Source organism: Zootoca vivipara, chromosome 11 (genome assembly GCF_965207765.1).
Source record: "Zootoca vivipara chromosome 11, rZooViv2.hap1.1, whole genome shotgun sequence".
Classification (NCBI taxonomy): Eukaryota; Metazoa; Chordata; class Lepidosauria; order Squamata; family Lacertidae; genus Zootoca; species Zootoca vivipara.
This window is the reverse complement of record NC_142594.1, coordinates 25,781,751-25,800,308: the sequence shown is the minus strand read 5'-3', so window position 1 is coordinate 25,800,308 and position 18,558 is coordinate 25,781,751. Positions and strand designations below refer to the sequence as shown.

General features: G+C 44.1%; 1 protein-coding gene and 1 pseudogene across 4 annotated transcripts in view; both read left to right on the top strand.

Annotated features, from left to right (window-relative positions):
* HDAC9 (histone deacetylase 9) overlaps positions 1 to 18,558 on the top strand; it is a 450,375-nt gene that overhangs the window by 392,690 nt on the left and 39,127 nt on the right. For all 4 annotated transcript variants that reach the window (XM_088653965.1, XM_035130280.3, XM_088653966.1 and 1 more), the window contains one exon: positions 4,716 to 4,834. In XM_088653965.1, coding sequence (XP_088510091.1) covers positions 4,716 to 4,834 — 119 coding nt within the window. The remainder of the gene's footprint in view (positions 1 to 4,715; positions 4,835 to 18,558) is intronic.
* On the top strand, positions 7,982 to 8,126 carry LOC118092398 (U2 spliceosomal RNA; annotated as a pseudogene).

Here is an 18,558-nt window from a genome sequence, read left to right as displayed (position 1 = left end):
TTGCAGAATAGATTGTCTAACATAGCAAGCTGGTATACTAGTTTTGTGATTGCTGTTGGAGTAAAATAATATTAAGTTAGAAGACATGAACTATAAGTGAGAATAATTTTTGAAGTGAACTTATTGCCATGGAAATGGATTCAGTACTATAACCATTAAGTTTTTTCTGTTCTGAAAAACGTGTATCTCAGTATCTCAAACTAAAATGCAAATGCATGATCAGATCATCCCATTGTCCTTCCTCTTTTAAACAGCCATGCATTTTTCAGCTTGGCAAAACTTTAATTCCAGGTTTGGCTCATTTGCTTTGGTCCATCAGGCATAAACTGTGATTTAGTCCCCCCCCCCATTTTCCAAACTGAAATCATATATTGTGGATTATTCTTCCGCTGAAATTAATATGTAGATGATTCATGTACCTGCTGCTTTATGGAGTTACATAAACAAAAGACATGCCTCTTTCACCAGATTATCAATAGTGAGAAACACAAGAAGGGAGACGAGCACTGAAGACCCATTTCCAACATTGTGCAGAAGGGACCTCTTTACGAGATGGCATCCTGCAGAGCACAGTAATCAGTTGGGTATATAAAGGGCAAGATGCTGCTTTCAGTATCCTGGCCCCAAGCAGTACAGGGCTCTGTAGACCAGTACCAGCACCTTGAACTGAGCTCAGTAGCTAATTGATAGCCAGCCGCAAATGTTTCAATAGCACCGTAATATGACGGTGATCTTCTGGCCCAGTGATCAGTCAAGTCTTGGCATTCTGCACTAGCTGCAGTTACTGTGTCAACCTCAGGGGCAGCCCCACACAGAGTGCATTACTGTAATCCAATCTGAAGGCTACCAGCACATGGATGACAGTGGTCAGGTTAACCCCATCCAGAAATAGCCATAGTTGAAGCTGGTAAAAGCACTCCTAGCCACTGAGGCCACCTGGGAGACTAGTGACCAAGATGGATCCAGGAGCACCCCCAGACAACGAACCTGCTCCTTAATTAGGAGCATGGCCCCATCCAAAGCAGCCAATTGACCAACAACACCTTGGCACACCACCTCAGTTTTGCTGGGGTCAGGGCCAGTTTTTTGCCCCTCGTCTAGCCTGCCCATTTACAGGTCACTCCTTCCTTCATCTAGAGCAAACACCAAGCATTGACCTGTGTGTCAGACCGATGACAACTTGAGGCAGCCCCATGGAGGCAATGAAGTCCTCAACACAGATGTTGAAGTCATTCTCATTCTGGTTTCCTCCCAACACCAGACCCGAGGCCAGCCAACTCAGTCAAAGAAGCTGCTGGGAAGCAGGTTGGATGGTACACCAGCAACAAGCCTAGTTTACTTGGACCGGCACCAAGTACAGGCCTTGGCAGCCGGCTTCAAAACAGGGGGGCTTCCTGGTGAAGGAGATGAACCGCAGCAAATCCCCCTCCATCTCTGCAGCCTGTACCAAGTATCTGGGCGAGCACAGCTGGGTCAGATTATTTCCTCCCAGTTTGCCCACCCAGGTCTCAGTAATATACACCAGATCAACACCCTCATCCAAAATCAAATCATGGATGAGTGAAGTATTATTGCATACTGATTTGGCATTAAACAACAGCATTCATAGACTGGTGGACACAGCAGATGAGCAACCAGGAACCTGGCCAAGGGAGGGGTAGGAGCCAGGAACTAGCTGTAAATAGCCTCCTCTCCCTCACCTTCCATGAAGACCTATCTCCTCCTCATGGCTGTGTCCCCCTCTATGCATGTTCACTGAAATTGGGGCAGCATCACCCCGATTTTCAGTTCACAGTCATCTCTGCTCCGTGTGCTGTAAAACCCATACAAGATAAATGAGAGTAATTCAGAGTGGTGAGGGAAGTTCCAAGGTTGTTGGGTTTTTGTTTATAACCCTCTCTCGCTGCCCGAATGACTTGCATCTGACATTCATAGTGTTAGAAGCAAGGATCGCGTGCTAGATGGTTTAACAATGGCTGGAAACAATCCTGTGACTTCTTTACAGACAGCAGAATGCACCAGACTGAATGTATTAGAACTCAGGGGAAAGAATCTCTCCAGACATGTTGTTGTTGTTGAGCAATACTTTTGGAATACAGGAAGAGCTGCTTTGCTTGGAAAGGAGGAAACTGTTCCAGAAGGCCTGTGCAACTCTACGGCAGACATCATTGGACTACAACTCCTATTATCCTTTATCAATACCAGTAGCTGTGCTAGCTGGGGCTGATGTGAACAATTTTTGGAGAGCCACAGGTTCCCTAACCTTGTTTTATGGAGTGGAAAAAGTTAATACCTTGGCTTGTTAGAAGAATGAACCACAGTCTTTGGTTTATATGTTTCAAAGAAGATGCCTAGCAGAAGAGGGAAACTGGCATTTACATAAACGGTCATTTGCATAAATGATTTCCATTTATGAATCTCCCACCTCTTTTAAGGCCAAGCAAAATAGGGTGAAATAAGAACCAGCATTAAAATAGTACAAAAAAATCAAAATAATTCATTAGAACAACATCATCAAATTAAAATGCAGTTAAGTCTTGATGATTTTTTTTTTAAAAAAAAAGTTTTCATGGTCCATTTGGAAGCCACAGGAGTGGGATGGGAACTTCCAAAGATGACACTGCATAAATCAGTTTTACTCATTTAATTTGTGGACATGACTTTCTGATAGTCTACCTTGAGTATTATCACATTGCCCTTGCACTTGCTGTTCACAATATTGCCTTATTGCCTGGTCTTGCTCACTGTATTTCCCTAAGGTCCTAGATTTTGTCTCTTTGGTGAAACTCCATGATCCAGGAGTGGTTTGTAGCTGTCTGTTGATGAGCAATGGTGTTTAAAAAACATCTGAAAGATTTCAGCAGTTCTCATAAGGTTGCTCAGGAGTATGGGGCTACTTCCCTGCATCATTAGTGCCAACAGAAGATCTCAGATTCAGACAGTCCTGTCCTATGTGGCTTCTTGGGCTGTGGAGCTGGTGTTCTGCAGTCAGTTCCATGCAGGTGCAATCTGAATTTGTCATATATCCTAATTTGCATAGGACCAAGGGCATAGCTAGCTGCTCCGGGACCCAGAGCGGCGGGGGCGGGGTGAGCCACCCACGGGGGTGCCGTGGCAATCCGCACACGGGGGCACCACAGGGGGGTGCGGTGCAGCAATCCGCTCAGGGAGGGCAGGGCAGTGAGCTGCCCACAGAGTCCGCCTGGCACACACGAGCCCCATGCTGCCATTTCGGGCAGTGCTGGGCCCCCGAGCCACCGCGTCACTCCCAGGAGAGACGCATGACTTGGACACGCTGCAAGCCAGGACCTGTGGTGTGCCATTTTGTCACCCCCCCTCAAGGATGACACCTGGAGAGGGCCACAACCCCCCCACCCCTTCATACGACCCTGCATAGGACAGTCCTCTAATTGAAGTATGTTGCTGACAGTCCTCTGTTTGAAGCGCTGTCTGGTCCAAGTCCTGGGAATGGAGAGCCAGAGCCTCGAGGAAGCCCATCAACAGTTATAGCAGACTGAGTCTTACAGACTGCTTGGCCACAGTGTTTCCACTATAATGCGACCTTATAGAGTATTTCTATTTGGAGAATAGAAATTATGTAAAAATTTGCATTTATACATGAATCAACATATGCACATTTCCTGCAAATATGTGTCCTTTTTTGTTGCTGTTGAGGCATCCACCCTCTTTTTGGGGTGACTTGTAAGTGACCACCCTGCTAAATTACTAAATATGTCGTTGAATTTTCAAGTCACTGAGGGCTAGACTCTTGGAAATACCAATGTGAAGATTTCTGGTTTAGACAGGCCTTCAACTTGACACTGGCAAACTGATTCCAAATTCTTGCCAACCTAAGATGTTATGCTGCCAAAGGACACCTCTTTCCTTTTGCTATGGCCAACACTTTAAAAATAGGCTCGTCTCCCCATTCAGAAATCAGTTTCCCCTTAATTCCACTGCCCAAAGTAAACTGCATTACCTAAACCTTGTAGGGCTGGTCCAAACCGAAGAGGCTGATATAAAACACTGGATACGAAGGAGTTAATAAGTTGAGAATCGAAAAACCTCGGAAGTTTCTTCCTGAAACCAGCAGGGGGCGCTTTTCCTGATTTGTGGTAGCCAAATTCCTACCAGGCATGACCTCAGAAAATGCCTGACAGCGGGACCTGAATATGATTATGGGAATTTGTGTGGGTCCCCACCCCACCCTTTCTACAAGAGTTACCCCCTCCCCCCCCATCTTGACAAACATTTTAAAATGTTAAGAGGATGGGAAATAAGTTTGAAAAGCAAACATTTTCCCCCAAAGAAATTTATAGTTCAAATTTACACCAAGTTCGCACTCACTGGAGCAATGCCGGTTTCCACTGAGACTTCAGAGTTCTCTTTGTAATCCATTAGTCACTTCCCTTGAAGAGTCAGCCTTTATAGGCAGGAGGGTAAAGCAGGCCCAGATGTGGGTGTAACATTAGAAGCTCTCGCGTGTACCTGCAAATTATGGGGGTCTTTTTATAATAATAATATTAAAAATCCCCAGAAAGGAGAGAGGGAGAGAGAGAGAGAGAGAGAGAGAGAGAGAGAGAGAGAGAGAGAGAACATGGAAATAGACTTTGAGGGAGATGAGCTAGACAAGAGCTAATTATGGTATCATGCTAATCAGTGCGTTTTAAATGAAGCCTCTTGTTCATAACCGCTTGCCTATTCTTTGTCTTTAGGACTGTGATTATGCCCATTGCCTCTGAGTTCGAGCCCGACATTGTCTTAGTATCGGCTGGCTTTGATGCTGTGGAAGGCCACGACCCTCCTCTAGGCGGGTACAAACTGACAGCTAAATGTACGTACGCATTTTTAAAAGTCTCTCTTCCCCTTCCACCCACCCCCCGCCGCCGCCCAGAACCCAAGGAAATTATTCTAGCCCAAATTTTGCCTGATATGCTCATGTAACCATTTTGCAGCAGTTAGCAAGGTGCGAAGTCAACACACAAGTCGACAGGCGGTAGTGTCTGATATACCTGCATCCCATGACGAGGGCATAAGCAACGTTCTGGCTTTTGTAGCACCACAAAAAGTTTTGTTTGGGGATGGTGGTGTTCATTTGGCTTGGTTTGTTTTTGGTTTTGAGTCTGGCGGTCAGAGATCATAGCAGGAATAGCCTTTGCTCTTTGGGGAGACTCACTTGCTAAGGGTTTGAAGCAAAGATGCAGTAAATGGCCCAACTACATTAGCACAATTTTTTCTGGGGAGCTCATCCTGTGTTTCTGCCTTGACTAAGTAAATAATTGACTCAGTTGGATATTGCTATACTTCGAAAGAAAGAAAGGCCAACACACACACACACTTTTTTCTCATTTCGTAATAGTGCATAAACTGGATCATATGTTGCTGCTTCAGATCCTATATTGACTTTTAGTGCAACACCCCATAAAGGGTCTCCCCAAGGCCCCAGATAAAGACCATATATACTGTCTTTGATCTTCATACGCAGCAGTTGTTGATATCAATGGAAATGTTTTGTGCAGCTCATGATCCAGATATTCCCCTTTGCCACGTTATAGCCCTGCTCAATAATTTCAGCATTTCCTTTCCACTGCTAAAATGTTATTAAATTTTTAATAAGACAAACTGTAATATCAGTGTGGCTCACAACGCGTTAGGAATATTCACTGTATAAAAAGATAAAGGAGTGAAAGAGGAGGAGAGCCATATCAGCAGTGAAATAAAAGATTGCCATGATCATGCCCAGTGGCTTCCCATCCAGCAGGATAGGCCAGGGGGTAGGTGCTCTCATGCGTACATAGAGCTGCTCCACCCATTCACTTTAATGGACAGAAAAAATGATACCTGTGCATTCCATTGGATATGTGAAGCTTCATCCTCTGAAAGGTTGAGTCTGCTTATGCAAGGACTCCACATATGGGCTTAGTCTATGGCAGGGGTCAGCAAACCTTATCAGCAGGGGGCTGGTTCACTGTCCCTCAGACTTTGGGAGGGGCGGACTATATTTGGGTGTGTGTGTGTGTGAACGATTTCCTATGCCCCACAAATAACTCAGAGATGCATTTGAAATCAAAGCACACTTTCTACTCATGTAAAAACACGCTGATTCCCGGACCGTCCGCAGGCTGGATTTAGAAGGCAATTGGGCCGGATCCGGCCCCCGGGCCTTATTTTGCCTACCCATGGTCTATGGGCAACAGAGAGCATATGGTTGGTATGTTCTGTATTTCTGCATTACAGTTTCATCTCTACACATTAAGTTAATCAAATTCTCATGCCATACAATTCTTTGTTTGTTTGTTTGTTTTCAGGCAGACTTTGTAACCCTGAGTAGATTTAGTTACCTGTGGTGCTATTTTGACTTCTGTTGATGAGTTTTTATTCTCATGTTATGTCATTGTGTTACTATTCTTGTTTTGATTTGTGGTTCTCTGGTTTGAGGATCTTCTGACTGGGGATTGTACATTTTTGTAAATAAGAAACAATAATAATGGGAGGAGCATTCCTACGGAGGTCAAGGTGGGGAGATGTTACAGGTAGGTAGCCGTGTTGGTCTGACGTAGTCGAAACAAAAAATAAAAAAAATCCTTCCAGTAGTACCTTAGAGACCAACTCATAGGTATGAGCTTTCGTGTGCATGCACACTTCTTCAGGTGGGGAGAGTTCATGGCAGAGGAGCTGCCACTTCCTCTCTGAGGAAGGGAAGATCCACAGTATCCTATGTCTCCCAGGAGACCCTCTCAGGGACCATAAGATTGCACCCCAAATGCCCATCCATCCATTCAGCCACCATCTCTATTAATTGCATTTATATCCCAGCCATACTCCAAGAAACTCAGGGCAGAATATATGACAATTCCTCATTTTTGCCCTCAAAAAATTCCTGTGAGCTGGTGAGTGACCGAGATCCAATACTCCAACCTCCTAACTGGTGTGCAAGACCAGACGTGCATTTTCCATTGCATCCATGAAAAATGATACATTCTTCCTTAGTTCATATTTATTAATATTCTGTTGGGAGCCTCCCAGGCTGTCTGGGGAAACCCAGCCAGATGGGCGGGGTATAAATAATAATATATCATCATATTTCTATACTTTAAAGTTTTTTCTCTGCGTGCATCTTGTAATTTTAATAATAATAGAAAAATAACATTCTCTTCTTATCTGTCCTGAATAAAGAACTACATGCAAAATACTGTATTTTCACCATGATCCAGCTCGAAGGAAGCAGTTTTAAACCCTGTTGATTTAAAGGAGTAGCTTAAGCATGTGCTTAAGTGTCTCCCACAGAAAAACCCGTGGGATGTGAAAACAAAAACAGAAAACACTTAACCTTGGCTGGTTTGTGCCCCTTGTATTTGCTTTATCATAAAATGCTTGGGGAGAAAAATGTTGTGCCTAAAGTTCTTGATACTGCCTTATCACCCGGTGCAGTAATTGAACCATTAAATGGGAACTATCTCAAAGATGGTAAACAGTAAAGTGTCAAACAAAGCGCTGGGTGACTTTTTTTGTCTGTGGTGGCAGCGGGGAGAGAGGGGTAACGGGAGCTTCTGCCTTTCCCAGAAAGGCTGGACTTAGTGACTTTCTAGAACTCGGCTCTTGCTTTTTTCTCTGTTATCTCAAAGAAAACATTTGGCACCATGGGGCAAAGTGGAATGACAATTAGCAGTAGTTTAACAAAAGATGCCCTTGAAGCATTTATTTAGAAGGCACATCAGTCAATGTGAGATTGGATATCTACTTGCTGCTGAGCCCAATTATTGGAGTCCCTAATGTATACAGTATGGCATGATAAAACTAATTTTCAAGTATATGCAGTACTGGCAAACTATGCCAAACTTCTGTTCCTCTCTGAGTGTAGAGATTTGTCTCTGTTTTGAACAGGTGAAATTACATTTCAGAGAAAATTGCTGAGATTTGAAAAAAAATTCCTGCCCCAGAAGTCACTTTGCTGAATTTTTCTCTGAATATTCTCCACTTCTTCTTTTTTCCGGCAAGGCCTGCCATTAATCAAGTGTAGTATCATTTCTTATCCATTTAATATCGGGTATGTCCTTTATTTGAGGACTGTATATTAAATATGTTTTCGTTGTTTCCTGCATTGCACAGGGGGTGTTGGACCAGATTTTTAATTTTAATTTTAATTAATTAATTAATTGAATTTATAGACTACCCTAAACCTGCAGATCTCAGGGCATTTCACAAGACCTTTGGGTCCCTTCCAACTCTATGATTCTATATGTTTCTAATGCCCCACAGTGATGTTAGGTCTGGGGCATTGTGGGGAATGCAGAACATTGGCCAGGCTGCCAAGACAGTTGCAGATACCTCAGGGAAAGAAAAAAAATAAGTTGGTTTTCTGCCAGTACTAATTGAGATTCCAACCCCAAAGAAACTGTCCCAGAAGCAATTGCGTGGAATGTTCTCCTACTTCCCATTCCTCTACCCTGAAATAGGGTGGGAAATTTCACAAAACCATTTGTGCCCAGTTGTAATTACCAAACGTGTAAATATTATTGCATCATATCCCAATTATCCTCTAAGGAGGTCGGGGTGTGTGTGTGTGTACACTGCTCCTCCTAACAACCCTGCGGAGTAGACTTGGCTAATGGTGAATTGTCCAAGGTCACCCAGTGAACTTCATGGCCGAGTGGAACTTCAGACCCTCGTCTGCCATGTCTTAGTCCAGCACTATAACCACTATATCACACTGCATTCTCAGGACTTTAATTTTAAGAATTTTTGATATTTTCTCAAAAATTGGTCTTTATTTATCAGAATTTCACCCCCTTGCTATTCAAGGCAGACTTAAAAGGAATGTTTGATGCCCCTAATATTTAGAAGGGTTTTTTCCCCACAAGGCAAATATCTTCTTATTTGCACAGGCTTTTGGGATTACTTTTGGAACTTTGACCTGATCTGCACTTCTGCTTTTGGGTTTTTATTTGATCATTTGCTTTCTTGTGTTTTGTTACTTTTACCTTTCGTTATGTTTAAAAATTGTATTTAAGATGAGTCGCGTGAAGTGGTTTAACCACGCTTTGGTAAAACACCCTGGAAACTTTAGATGCAGGGCAGTGGAGAAACATTTTTAATAAGTAAAGTATAGCAAGTTTGTGACATAATTTCAATGGATCTTTATACACGAGATCAGAAAATACCATGATGGCATTTATTTATTTATGGAGAGTAGTCCTGAAACCAACAGGGAACCGGGAGACATTAGCTGGAGCTCATAGGTCCCTGCTGAACTGTTAAGGGCTCCACGGATTGTTACCTCAAGTATTTTTCAAAGCAGACACCTCTTATCTGAGGCAATATTCTCTCCCTGGCCCCTTGGCCATGGACTTCAAAAGCTGAGCACAGGGAAAGCCAGAGAGGCAATAACCTTTAATTTGACAGAGAGGCCATCCTGGTAGGGACAGACAAGTTAAGGAGTCTCTAAAAAGTCTGCTGTGGTGTTTTAACCCCATCAAGCAATTAAAGGCCATTTGTTTCATGGTCTGCACCTTTTCTGCACTCCCCAACTAACACACACATATATTATTTTTTAAAAAACTAGCTTCAGTATTTGGGATCCTTCCTTCATTAGTCCACCAATGCATTTCTCTTTATCTCAAGCAAATGCCCAAGTTGTTGTTGTTTTTAAGCAAACAACACATTCTGTGTATTGCATTATTTTTCAAGCTATTATGAGTAGAGTACGGGTGGAGCTCTGCATCCACCCGGCGTGATTCAAAGCAGACCCGTTCCTCCTCCCCTGTTGCGGCCTTTGATTTAACCCCCACCCTCCTACTCACGATGTAGATCTTCACTCCCTACTTGTTCTCAATGTAAAGGTAAAGGTAAAGGCCCCTGGTCGGTTAAGTCCAATCAAACGTGACTATGGGGTTGCGGCACTCATCTCACTTTCAGGCTGAGGGTGGCCGGCGTTTGTCCACAGACAGTTTTCTGGGTCATGTGGCCAGAACGACTAAACTGCTTCTGGTGCAACAGAACACTGTGACGGAAACCAGAGTGCATGGAAACGCCGTTTACCTTCCTGCCGCAGTGGTAGGCTACCTATTTATCTACTTGCACTGGCGTGCTTTCGAACTGCTAGGTTGCCAGGAGCTGGAACAGAGCAATGGGAGCTCACCCCATCACGGGGATTCGAACCGCCAACCTTCTGATTGGCAAGCCCAAGATGCTCAGTGGTTTAGACCACAGCGCCACCTGCATCCTGTTCCCAATGTAGATCTGTATTCATCCCCTTGTTCTTGATGTAGATCTTCACTCACCCTTTCTTCCTTGACGGAGTGGAGCTGCCATTTTGTAGTTCATCCCAGGTGCCAAAATGTCTTTGGCCATTCCTGTCTGGAGGGCCACAGGTTTCCATTCAATGAAGCAAAGAATGGTGTCACAGCATGAAATATACTCGGAGTCGAGAGTGAATTCATGCTCTTTATTCAGCTCATAGTCATCAAGGAGAAGAAGAGAAGAATGCCATTTTCCCAAAACCATCTGCTTATATACATTATTTACACAATGGGCTTTGCTTGATTGGTTACTTCAGGGCTACACCTGTGGGCCAATCAGTTTGTGGATTGAATTCTGCCAGCCGCCTGATTGGCTGCTCATGCAGGCCAATCAGGTTGCGGATTCACTTCCACCTGGAGTTGCATTGGGTGGCTCCTGCGGACTAATCAGACTGCTGATTCTGGATCCTATTGTTCTATGATTCAGCTCAGTACATAACACAGCAGAACATAGCTGTGGCAACAGCCTCACCAGTGCAATGCATAGACCAGCTCTCATCCCCATCGATGAGAACTAGGAGCTTGGAGTCTTAGGCTGTGTACGCACTGTAACTTTACAGCATATTTGAAGCACTGTCTTTCCCTTAAAGACTTCTGGGCCCTGTAGTTTACCCCTTACAGAGTTAGAGTTTCCAACAATCCTTAGCAAACAACAGTGCCCAGAATCCTTTGAGGGAAATGATGTGCTTTGAATATGCTTTAAAAGTGCCATGTGTATACAGTCCGAGTACAAAATTAAATTACATTGCACAAACTGAGGGGTGTGCTGTGAGTCCTTCACATTCCAATTCCAAACACTTATAATAATGCCAGTGGCCTGAAGGTAACACCAGTGATCAAAGAAACAAAACAGAAAAGTGTGGTTGTAGAAAGCCAACTAGGGCAGATTTTGTTGTTATTTCTGGGTTGAGAGGGACCGGAAAAGAACTGTTCCCCTTGCGGCAAATTATTCTGGCTTTTTGTGCCTTTCTGACAATATTTTGGACTATAAATCAGGAAATGAAGTGCTATAAATAGGGACTTTCAAGTATGGCCTTGGAACACACTAATGTGTAACCTAAGCACAAAAAGCAAGCATGTCAACCTTTCTTCTTTATTCAAGGTCTAAGTGGGATATATAGTGAATACCGAAAAGAAAGTGGGTTAGCATATTCAGTCCCTGATTTGACCTTCTGTAAAAAGCCTTTGTTTAATATATTAGCATAGACTTGTTGGTTTGTCTTTAGGAAATTGCAGTTCATCTGTGCTTGTGATTTGTCCTGTACCGAACTCATGTCAATAACTTCATGATCAAAACAGGCTTCAGTATGGGGCTGTCCCAGTTTAGGCCATTGATCGCACTGCACCAGAAGGCTATCTTGGACTTTTACCAGTGCCTAGCATGCAGGCTCTCCAAGTGTCTCTATTTTCCAGCGACAGTCCCAGATTTAAGGAAGCCGTCCCAGTTTCTGGCTTGATCCCAGAATGTCCCACTTTTCCTTAGGGCGCCCCTATTTTCTTCAGAGAAATGTTGGAGGGTATGGAATAAGTTGTCCCTATTTTCATCGGAGAAATGTTGGAGGCTATGTGCTTGCTGTTTGCAGATGGAACACATTTCAGGAAAATAAATCTCAAGCAAAATATTCTCATTTGGATTTGCTGATTGTAAAGAAATCCCCTCAGTATCTGACTTTGGGCTCTCGACTTTCAGTGGTGCCCCGTGCCACTGGCGGAGGAAGGGGATGCAATGGGTGTGGCCCACCCCGAGTGTCATCCTGGGGAGGTGACATCGCCGCCGCGTCCCCCAGATACTCGCCCCCCCCCCTGGGTGCACAGCATGTGCACTGCTCCGGGTGCCAAATCAGCTAGCTCCGCCTCTGCCCTGTGCAACACTAAAATTTGGTGCCCCCGTGCCTCTCACACACTGCTCTACATCGTTGTTGCGGCGCCCCCCGTGGCAGTACCCTAAAACTGCCTCTGGTCCCCTTTCCTTTGGCTCATTTTAAAAATGGCTTTTTTGAAAACCTCGAATTCTGAGTACAGTGTTCACGGAAGATAAATGCTCCATTAACTGGTTTCCTTTTGCCACCTGTCTGGTGCAAGGTGGTATCCAGATCACTGTAACTGTGCAGAAATTAACTGGGTGGCTGCACGAGCAACAAAGACCTGCACCCTCTAGTGCTGGGATTCAGCAGGGCTCTCATGAATGAATTGCAAAACAAATGAAGATTTTAATAATGAAAATGTAGGATTGGAAAGGCGAATAAGGAGGGACTTTTTTATTTCCTTGCACGCACACACACCCTACAGAGAAATGGGTTGGGCTGACAAAGGGAGGTGGGCAGCAGGAGTTGGGGAAGAAAGGCAAGGAGAAAACTATATGCCAATTGGAGCGGGGTGGGTGGGGAGGAACTGACCTCATTGCACCCTCAGAAATAATGGTTTGATGGAAATGGTTGCTTTTTCTTTTCCGAGGCTCTGGGGACTCAAATGCCTTTCCGAAACCAAAATAGCCTTATGTAAATTAAGAGCACAAAAGTCCAGTTTTATGATTTGGGTTGCAGTTTAATTCCTTTCTATCTTTCTTGCCATTGTTTAAAAAGGCAGCCCAAAACATCAAAGGAAAATGGCATGTGTTCTAAATCAGGGCTCCAGCACTGAAGTATGACAGCACAAAAATTAAAGCTAAATAAATGTGCTGTTTTAGCTCTCATATTTTCCCCAGAATTGCGTCTTATGAAATCGGTTCCTTTAAAGATGTGGAGGTTTGGTTGCTTGCTTGTTGGAATTGTTCTCTCTCTTTCTTCTTTCTAAATGCCTTTATTTTGTTTGATCTAACTCTGATGTTGGTGCCGTGGCAAAAGATCACTCCACTCTCCTCCCCCAAGAAGTACAATAATAAAATAGGTAGTTGTCACAATACGTTTGAACACCGGATCCTGGCTTCTTAGTTCCTCAAGCATGCATGGAATAAAATGAAACATTCAAAAGTGTGCTGTGGTGTGACTTGACAGGCAAGTATGATTTTTAACAAACAGCAAACCTGCCTCAATATGCAAGGGGGATATTAAAAGCAACCATGGAAGTGTACCACATGCCAAAGGGTTCTGGGTTACAATAAATTGCATTTTCTGTAAAATGCTTTTCTCCTTGTCCTGCAAATGCTTATTCATAGGTTCCTCTTTTTGCTTGTGTGTGTGTGTGTGTCAGAGAGAGAGAGAGAGAGAGAGAGAGAGAGAGAGAGAGAGAGAGAGAGAGAGAATAAAGTCCCACTCAAAGCAGTACGAAATAATCATTAAAATGACTGGCTAATCAAAGAAGTTGTTTAACGGCTGCATAGGTCTGTCAGTATTAAAAGGTCTTCCAAAAATAATTGATAGGGAGGATGCCTGCTAAATCTCTGCTAGAAAGGTGTTCCACAGCAGGGGACCATCAACATTTAATACCTGATTTCTACTTCAGACTATTCAAGCCTCTGTAACACAGGGTACAACTAACAGCAGTCCTCCAGGTTATCTCAGTGACTTGAGTTGGGAAATAAGGGCTCCAGCAGTCCTTAAGGTATCCTAGACCCAAGTTGTTCAGGGCTTTGTATATCAGCTCAAGAGAATTATCTACATATCCTTGCAATGGCAGCAGACATGAGGTTTGCTCTTCTTTAGCAGGATAGACCAGTAAAATTCACAAATACACAGTTTCATACATTGGAGCAGGAGTGCCAACTTGGCCCTGTGGCCATAGGTGCCTGGAGCCATGGGTGCCATGCAGCTTCCATGGCCCTGGCTCCAAAATTTGTGGGTGCCTGGCCCCTTCATGGGGAATTTTGTGGGTGCTTGGGTACTCAGAGCCCCAGGGAGTTCGCACCTATGCACTGGGGGGCTAAACAGCCTTGCATCTGGAAAATTTTAGTGTCTGATGTTTTTACAATTTTTTATATGCTGTAAGCCGCCCAGAGTGGCTGGGGAAACCCAGCAAGATGGGCAGCATAATAATAATAATAATAATAATAATAATAATAATAATAATAATTATTCATAATTAAGCATAAGATCCAGGGTTGTATGCTACCATAAATCAAGCATCTAGCATTTCATCCAGCAAGACCCAACAGCTGCTACTTGATTTGATACTAGAGTTGCCATATTTTAAAAAGTAAAAACGAGGACACACTGAAAGTTGTTGAGGAAGACCCCAAGATTGTTGAGCCTTTCTTAAATAAAAACATGCATTGGCTCATTAATAATCTGAAATGCTTTATTTCTATGGGCTTATCTTAATTTTAAGCAAATGGATTATGTATCTCAAACACAATGCAGAATATTTGACTTCAGTTGCTTCTGGGTTGCAGCCCAGGTTGCATTAGGCAAAATGTTGGGGGACAGGAAGCAGTGTAATTCTGCTTGATGGAATGCAGTGTGATTGTCCCAATGAGGAATGGCTTGTTCTTTTCCATTCTGGCTGGAATCTTGCTTTCCGAAGTTTGCCTTCCAATATTCCCGATATCCTTCAACAACGTAGAAGAGCATCCAAACTCCACAAATTGCAATCCAGTAGAGTTCTTTGTAGGCTGTTACCTCTGCACTTTTACCCCAGGCATTCATTTCCAGGCAGCAAAGCCACAGGGCTGTATTATGGTCACATTTGCAGAAAGTCCTGAAGGCATTTGAAAAAGAAATAGGATTTATGTGATACCCCAATGAGGAATTGGCATTCCCCTACTACAGATTTTATAAGAGTAGGAGGCAAATCTATCTATCATCTATCTATATCTATCTATCATCTATCTATCTATCTATCTATCTATCTATCTATCTATCTATCTATCATCTATCTATCTATCTATCTATCTATCTATCTATCTATCTATCTATCATCTATCTGATCATCTGTCTATTTATCTCACACAACCTCTTTCCATTTATTTCTCTTGTAGAAGCCCACCAATGCATGATTTATTCCTAAACCTTTACTGATTCACCTTCCAGGTTACACGATAGCTTCACAAACATAGTTCCTGACCCTTATCGCCCTTACACATACATCTGACATGTGTGCCCATTGCTTAACTTACTTCCTCTGAGTGCAATACTTTTTGCCCTTTCACACTGCCGCTACTTTGCCCAATGGCTCAAACATACACATAGAATCATAGAGTTGGAAGATACCACAAGGGCCATCCAGTCCAACCCCCTGCCAAGCAGGAAACACCATCAAAGCATTCCTGACAGATGGCTGTCAAGCCTCCGCTTAAAGACCTCCAAAGAAGGAGACGCCACCACACTCCTAGGCAGCAAATTCCACTGTCGAACAGCTCTTACTTTCAGGAAGTTCTTCCTAATGTTTAGGTGGAATCTTCTTTCTTGTAGCTTGAATCCATTGCTCTGTGTCCGCTTCTCTGGAGCAGCAGAAAACAACCTTTCACCCTCTTCCATATGACATCCTTTTATATATTTGAACATAGCTATCATATCACCCCTTAATCTTCTCTTCTCCAGGCTAAACATACCCAGCTCCCTAAGCCGTTCCTCATAAGGCATCGTTTCCAGGCCTTTGACCATTTTGGTTGCCATCCTCTGGACACGTTCCAGCTTGTCAGTATCCTTCTTGAACTGTGGTGCCCAGAATTGGACACAGTATTCCAGGTGAGGTCTGACCACAGCGGAATACAGTGGTACTCTTACTTCCCTTGATCTAGATGCTATACTCCTATTGATACAGTCTGGAATTGCATTGGCTTTTTTAGCTGCTGCATCACACTGTTGACTCATGTCAAGTTTGTGGTCTACCAAGACTCCTAGATCCTTTTCACATGTACTGCTCTCAAGCCAGGTGTCACCCATCCTGTATTTGGGCCTTTCAATTTTTTTGCCCAAGTGTAGTACCTTACATTTCTCCTTGTTAAAATTCATCTTGTTTGCTTTGGCCCAGTTGTCTAATCTGTTAAGGTCATTTTGAAGTGTGATCCTGTCCTCTGGGGTATTAGCCACCCCTCCCAATTTGGTGTCATCTTCAAACTTGCTCAGGATGCCCACATGGTGGGCTCTGATGCACACTTGGGATTCTGGCATGAGCAAGAACTGTCCAATTCACTTTAGTGTTTGGGGATGGGGTGTGGCTTGCTGTCCAGTCAGCATTTTATGAAACACTGTTGTTGGCATCTGTCTGTTTCAGAAGACAATGGAGGAGTGCACCTTTGAGGGTCGAGTCAAATGGTTGAAAGGCGCCTGCTGTGACTGTAGAGATCAATATGGGAGAGACATGTTTTGTTGCAGCTGGGACAGATGATGGCATCTGGCTTTCCTGCTGCAAATATACCATGGCATTTCTACTATCTGAGTTCCTCCCAGTAGTTGTTTTTCCTCTGGTCACAGCTATGGACGCATAACCTGACTGTTTCCAAGCACTGCAATCGTCTGCAAGGGGCACTGTTGTGTAACCATTAATGCTTATGGTACCACCCCTGCTCCATGAGCCTGGTATAAATGCAGAACTAGTCCTCAAATGGCTTATCAAATTGTTTTGAAATACACTGCTTAGAGCAGATTTGTACATTAATAGTAAGGGGAATGAATGTACAGTTCTCTGCCATAGTGAGATGTATATGGGCAATAGGCACTGGAATTCCCAGCCTCCCCCCCCCCCAGCTTACTGGTGATTTGCACTACAACTGACATCAGCCCCAGCCAGCACAGCCAATGATCAGGGATGATGGGAGTTGTAGTTCAAAGCATCCAGAGGGCATCAGGTCAAGGGTGGCTGGTGTAGCTCAGTTATCTCTCCATGAAAGAGATGCATGAGTTGCCTCTTGCACATTCCTTCTGAAGCACAAAAACAGATGCAGAAGCCCCTACAAACTGTGTTTCCTGCTTCTTTATAATGCCCAGAATTGCTCCACATTTTAAAAGATAAAAAATGCAGTTTACTGATTTGTGAACTGCAAACTGGAAAGGAAGCCTGAGAACATGCTATATGCACTCGTTGTGCCCTTTTCTGGATAATATCCAATGTGTGTAGGACCAGGATATTGGATATATCAAGCCTTTTCTCTGACACACTCACAATATCTCTTTGGCTCCAGTGTGCATAATCTGTTTCATTGGCTGTCTTAGTCATTCACTGACACACCACAGATCGTTTATTCTCTCGCTGACACACCCTGAGCAAATCTTCTTTCAATTGCCAATATCCGCCCACATATATACTCACTTAGGAACTATATCAGGATAAGAGGGAGGATTCATATGTGAAGTTTGGATCTAAGCACATTCTGGAGTTCGGATTTGGAATGTCGGGTCACTTTGTGTCTTATTGCAATAACTATATTTAGATATCCAGCATTAAGAATGAGAGATTCTTTTCATCTGCGTAGAGTGATAAAACTACCATTAACATTTTTGTATGAGTTATGGTCCCTATTAAGCAGGCAGTTTAACTCTGTTCACACACCAGTGAAGAGCTGAAAACTTGCTGTGAAATATTCTCTGCAAAATAAGGTTACTGGACGGAACAACCCAACCTCCTTACACCTGGCTGGGGTTGTTGCAGTTGGAATGCCCAGGTCTCCCAGTTAAGCCAGCGCCTTGCTGGCTGATGCTGCCGGAGCAATAGAAGCATCATTTTGATGGCACTGACCTCCCACTTCCATGTGCCAATCATGTGGGTGGGCTGGCTGCTGATGAGACCTTTGGCAGCAGTTACCAGTGTGAAAACCCCAAATGGGGCATTGCATCCTGCTCCTCACCGTGCCTGCTCCAGCATCCTGCTCCTCACCGTGATCGACTAGAGATGTCTATGGTGATTTATAGATTCCACAGTCTTGTATCCTTCCTCTCTCCCCACATACATGCACACTGCTCCAAACCAGGGGTGTACCTTGGGGTTGGGCAGGTTGGCCTCCAACAAAGGTGCAGGCCTGCCCCCCCTTGCAAAAATCACACCTCTTCACTCTGGCTTAGAGTTTCCCATCTACATGCTCTAGGAGGCCAGGCCAGGTATGCAGGCTCCTCTGGGTGTCTTGGCAGAGGAATCTGGCTGTCACTGGCATTGGCCATGGCAGCAGCCCTGTGAGGCCTGCTTCCCAGTTGGCTATTAGAAGTGTTAGTGGAGTGCCCGGGGAGCTTGGAGGGAAGAAAGATGGAGAGAACAGGTGACAGTTGCAGGAGGGAGGGAGGGAGGGAGGGAGGGAGGGAGGGAGGGAGATGGATGGATTGAAAGAGGAGGGGAGGCGGAGCAGAGCAGACCCAACCCCGATGGCCACAGAGGAAGTCACTGGTGGAGCATA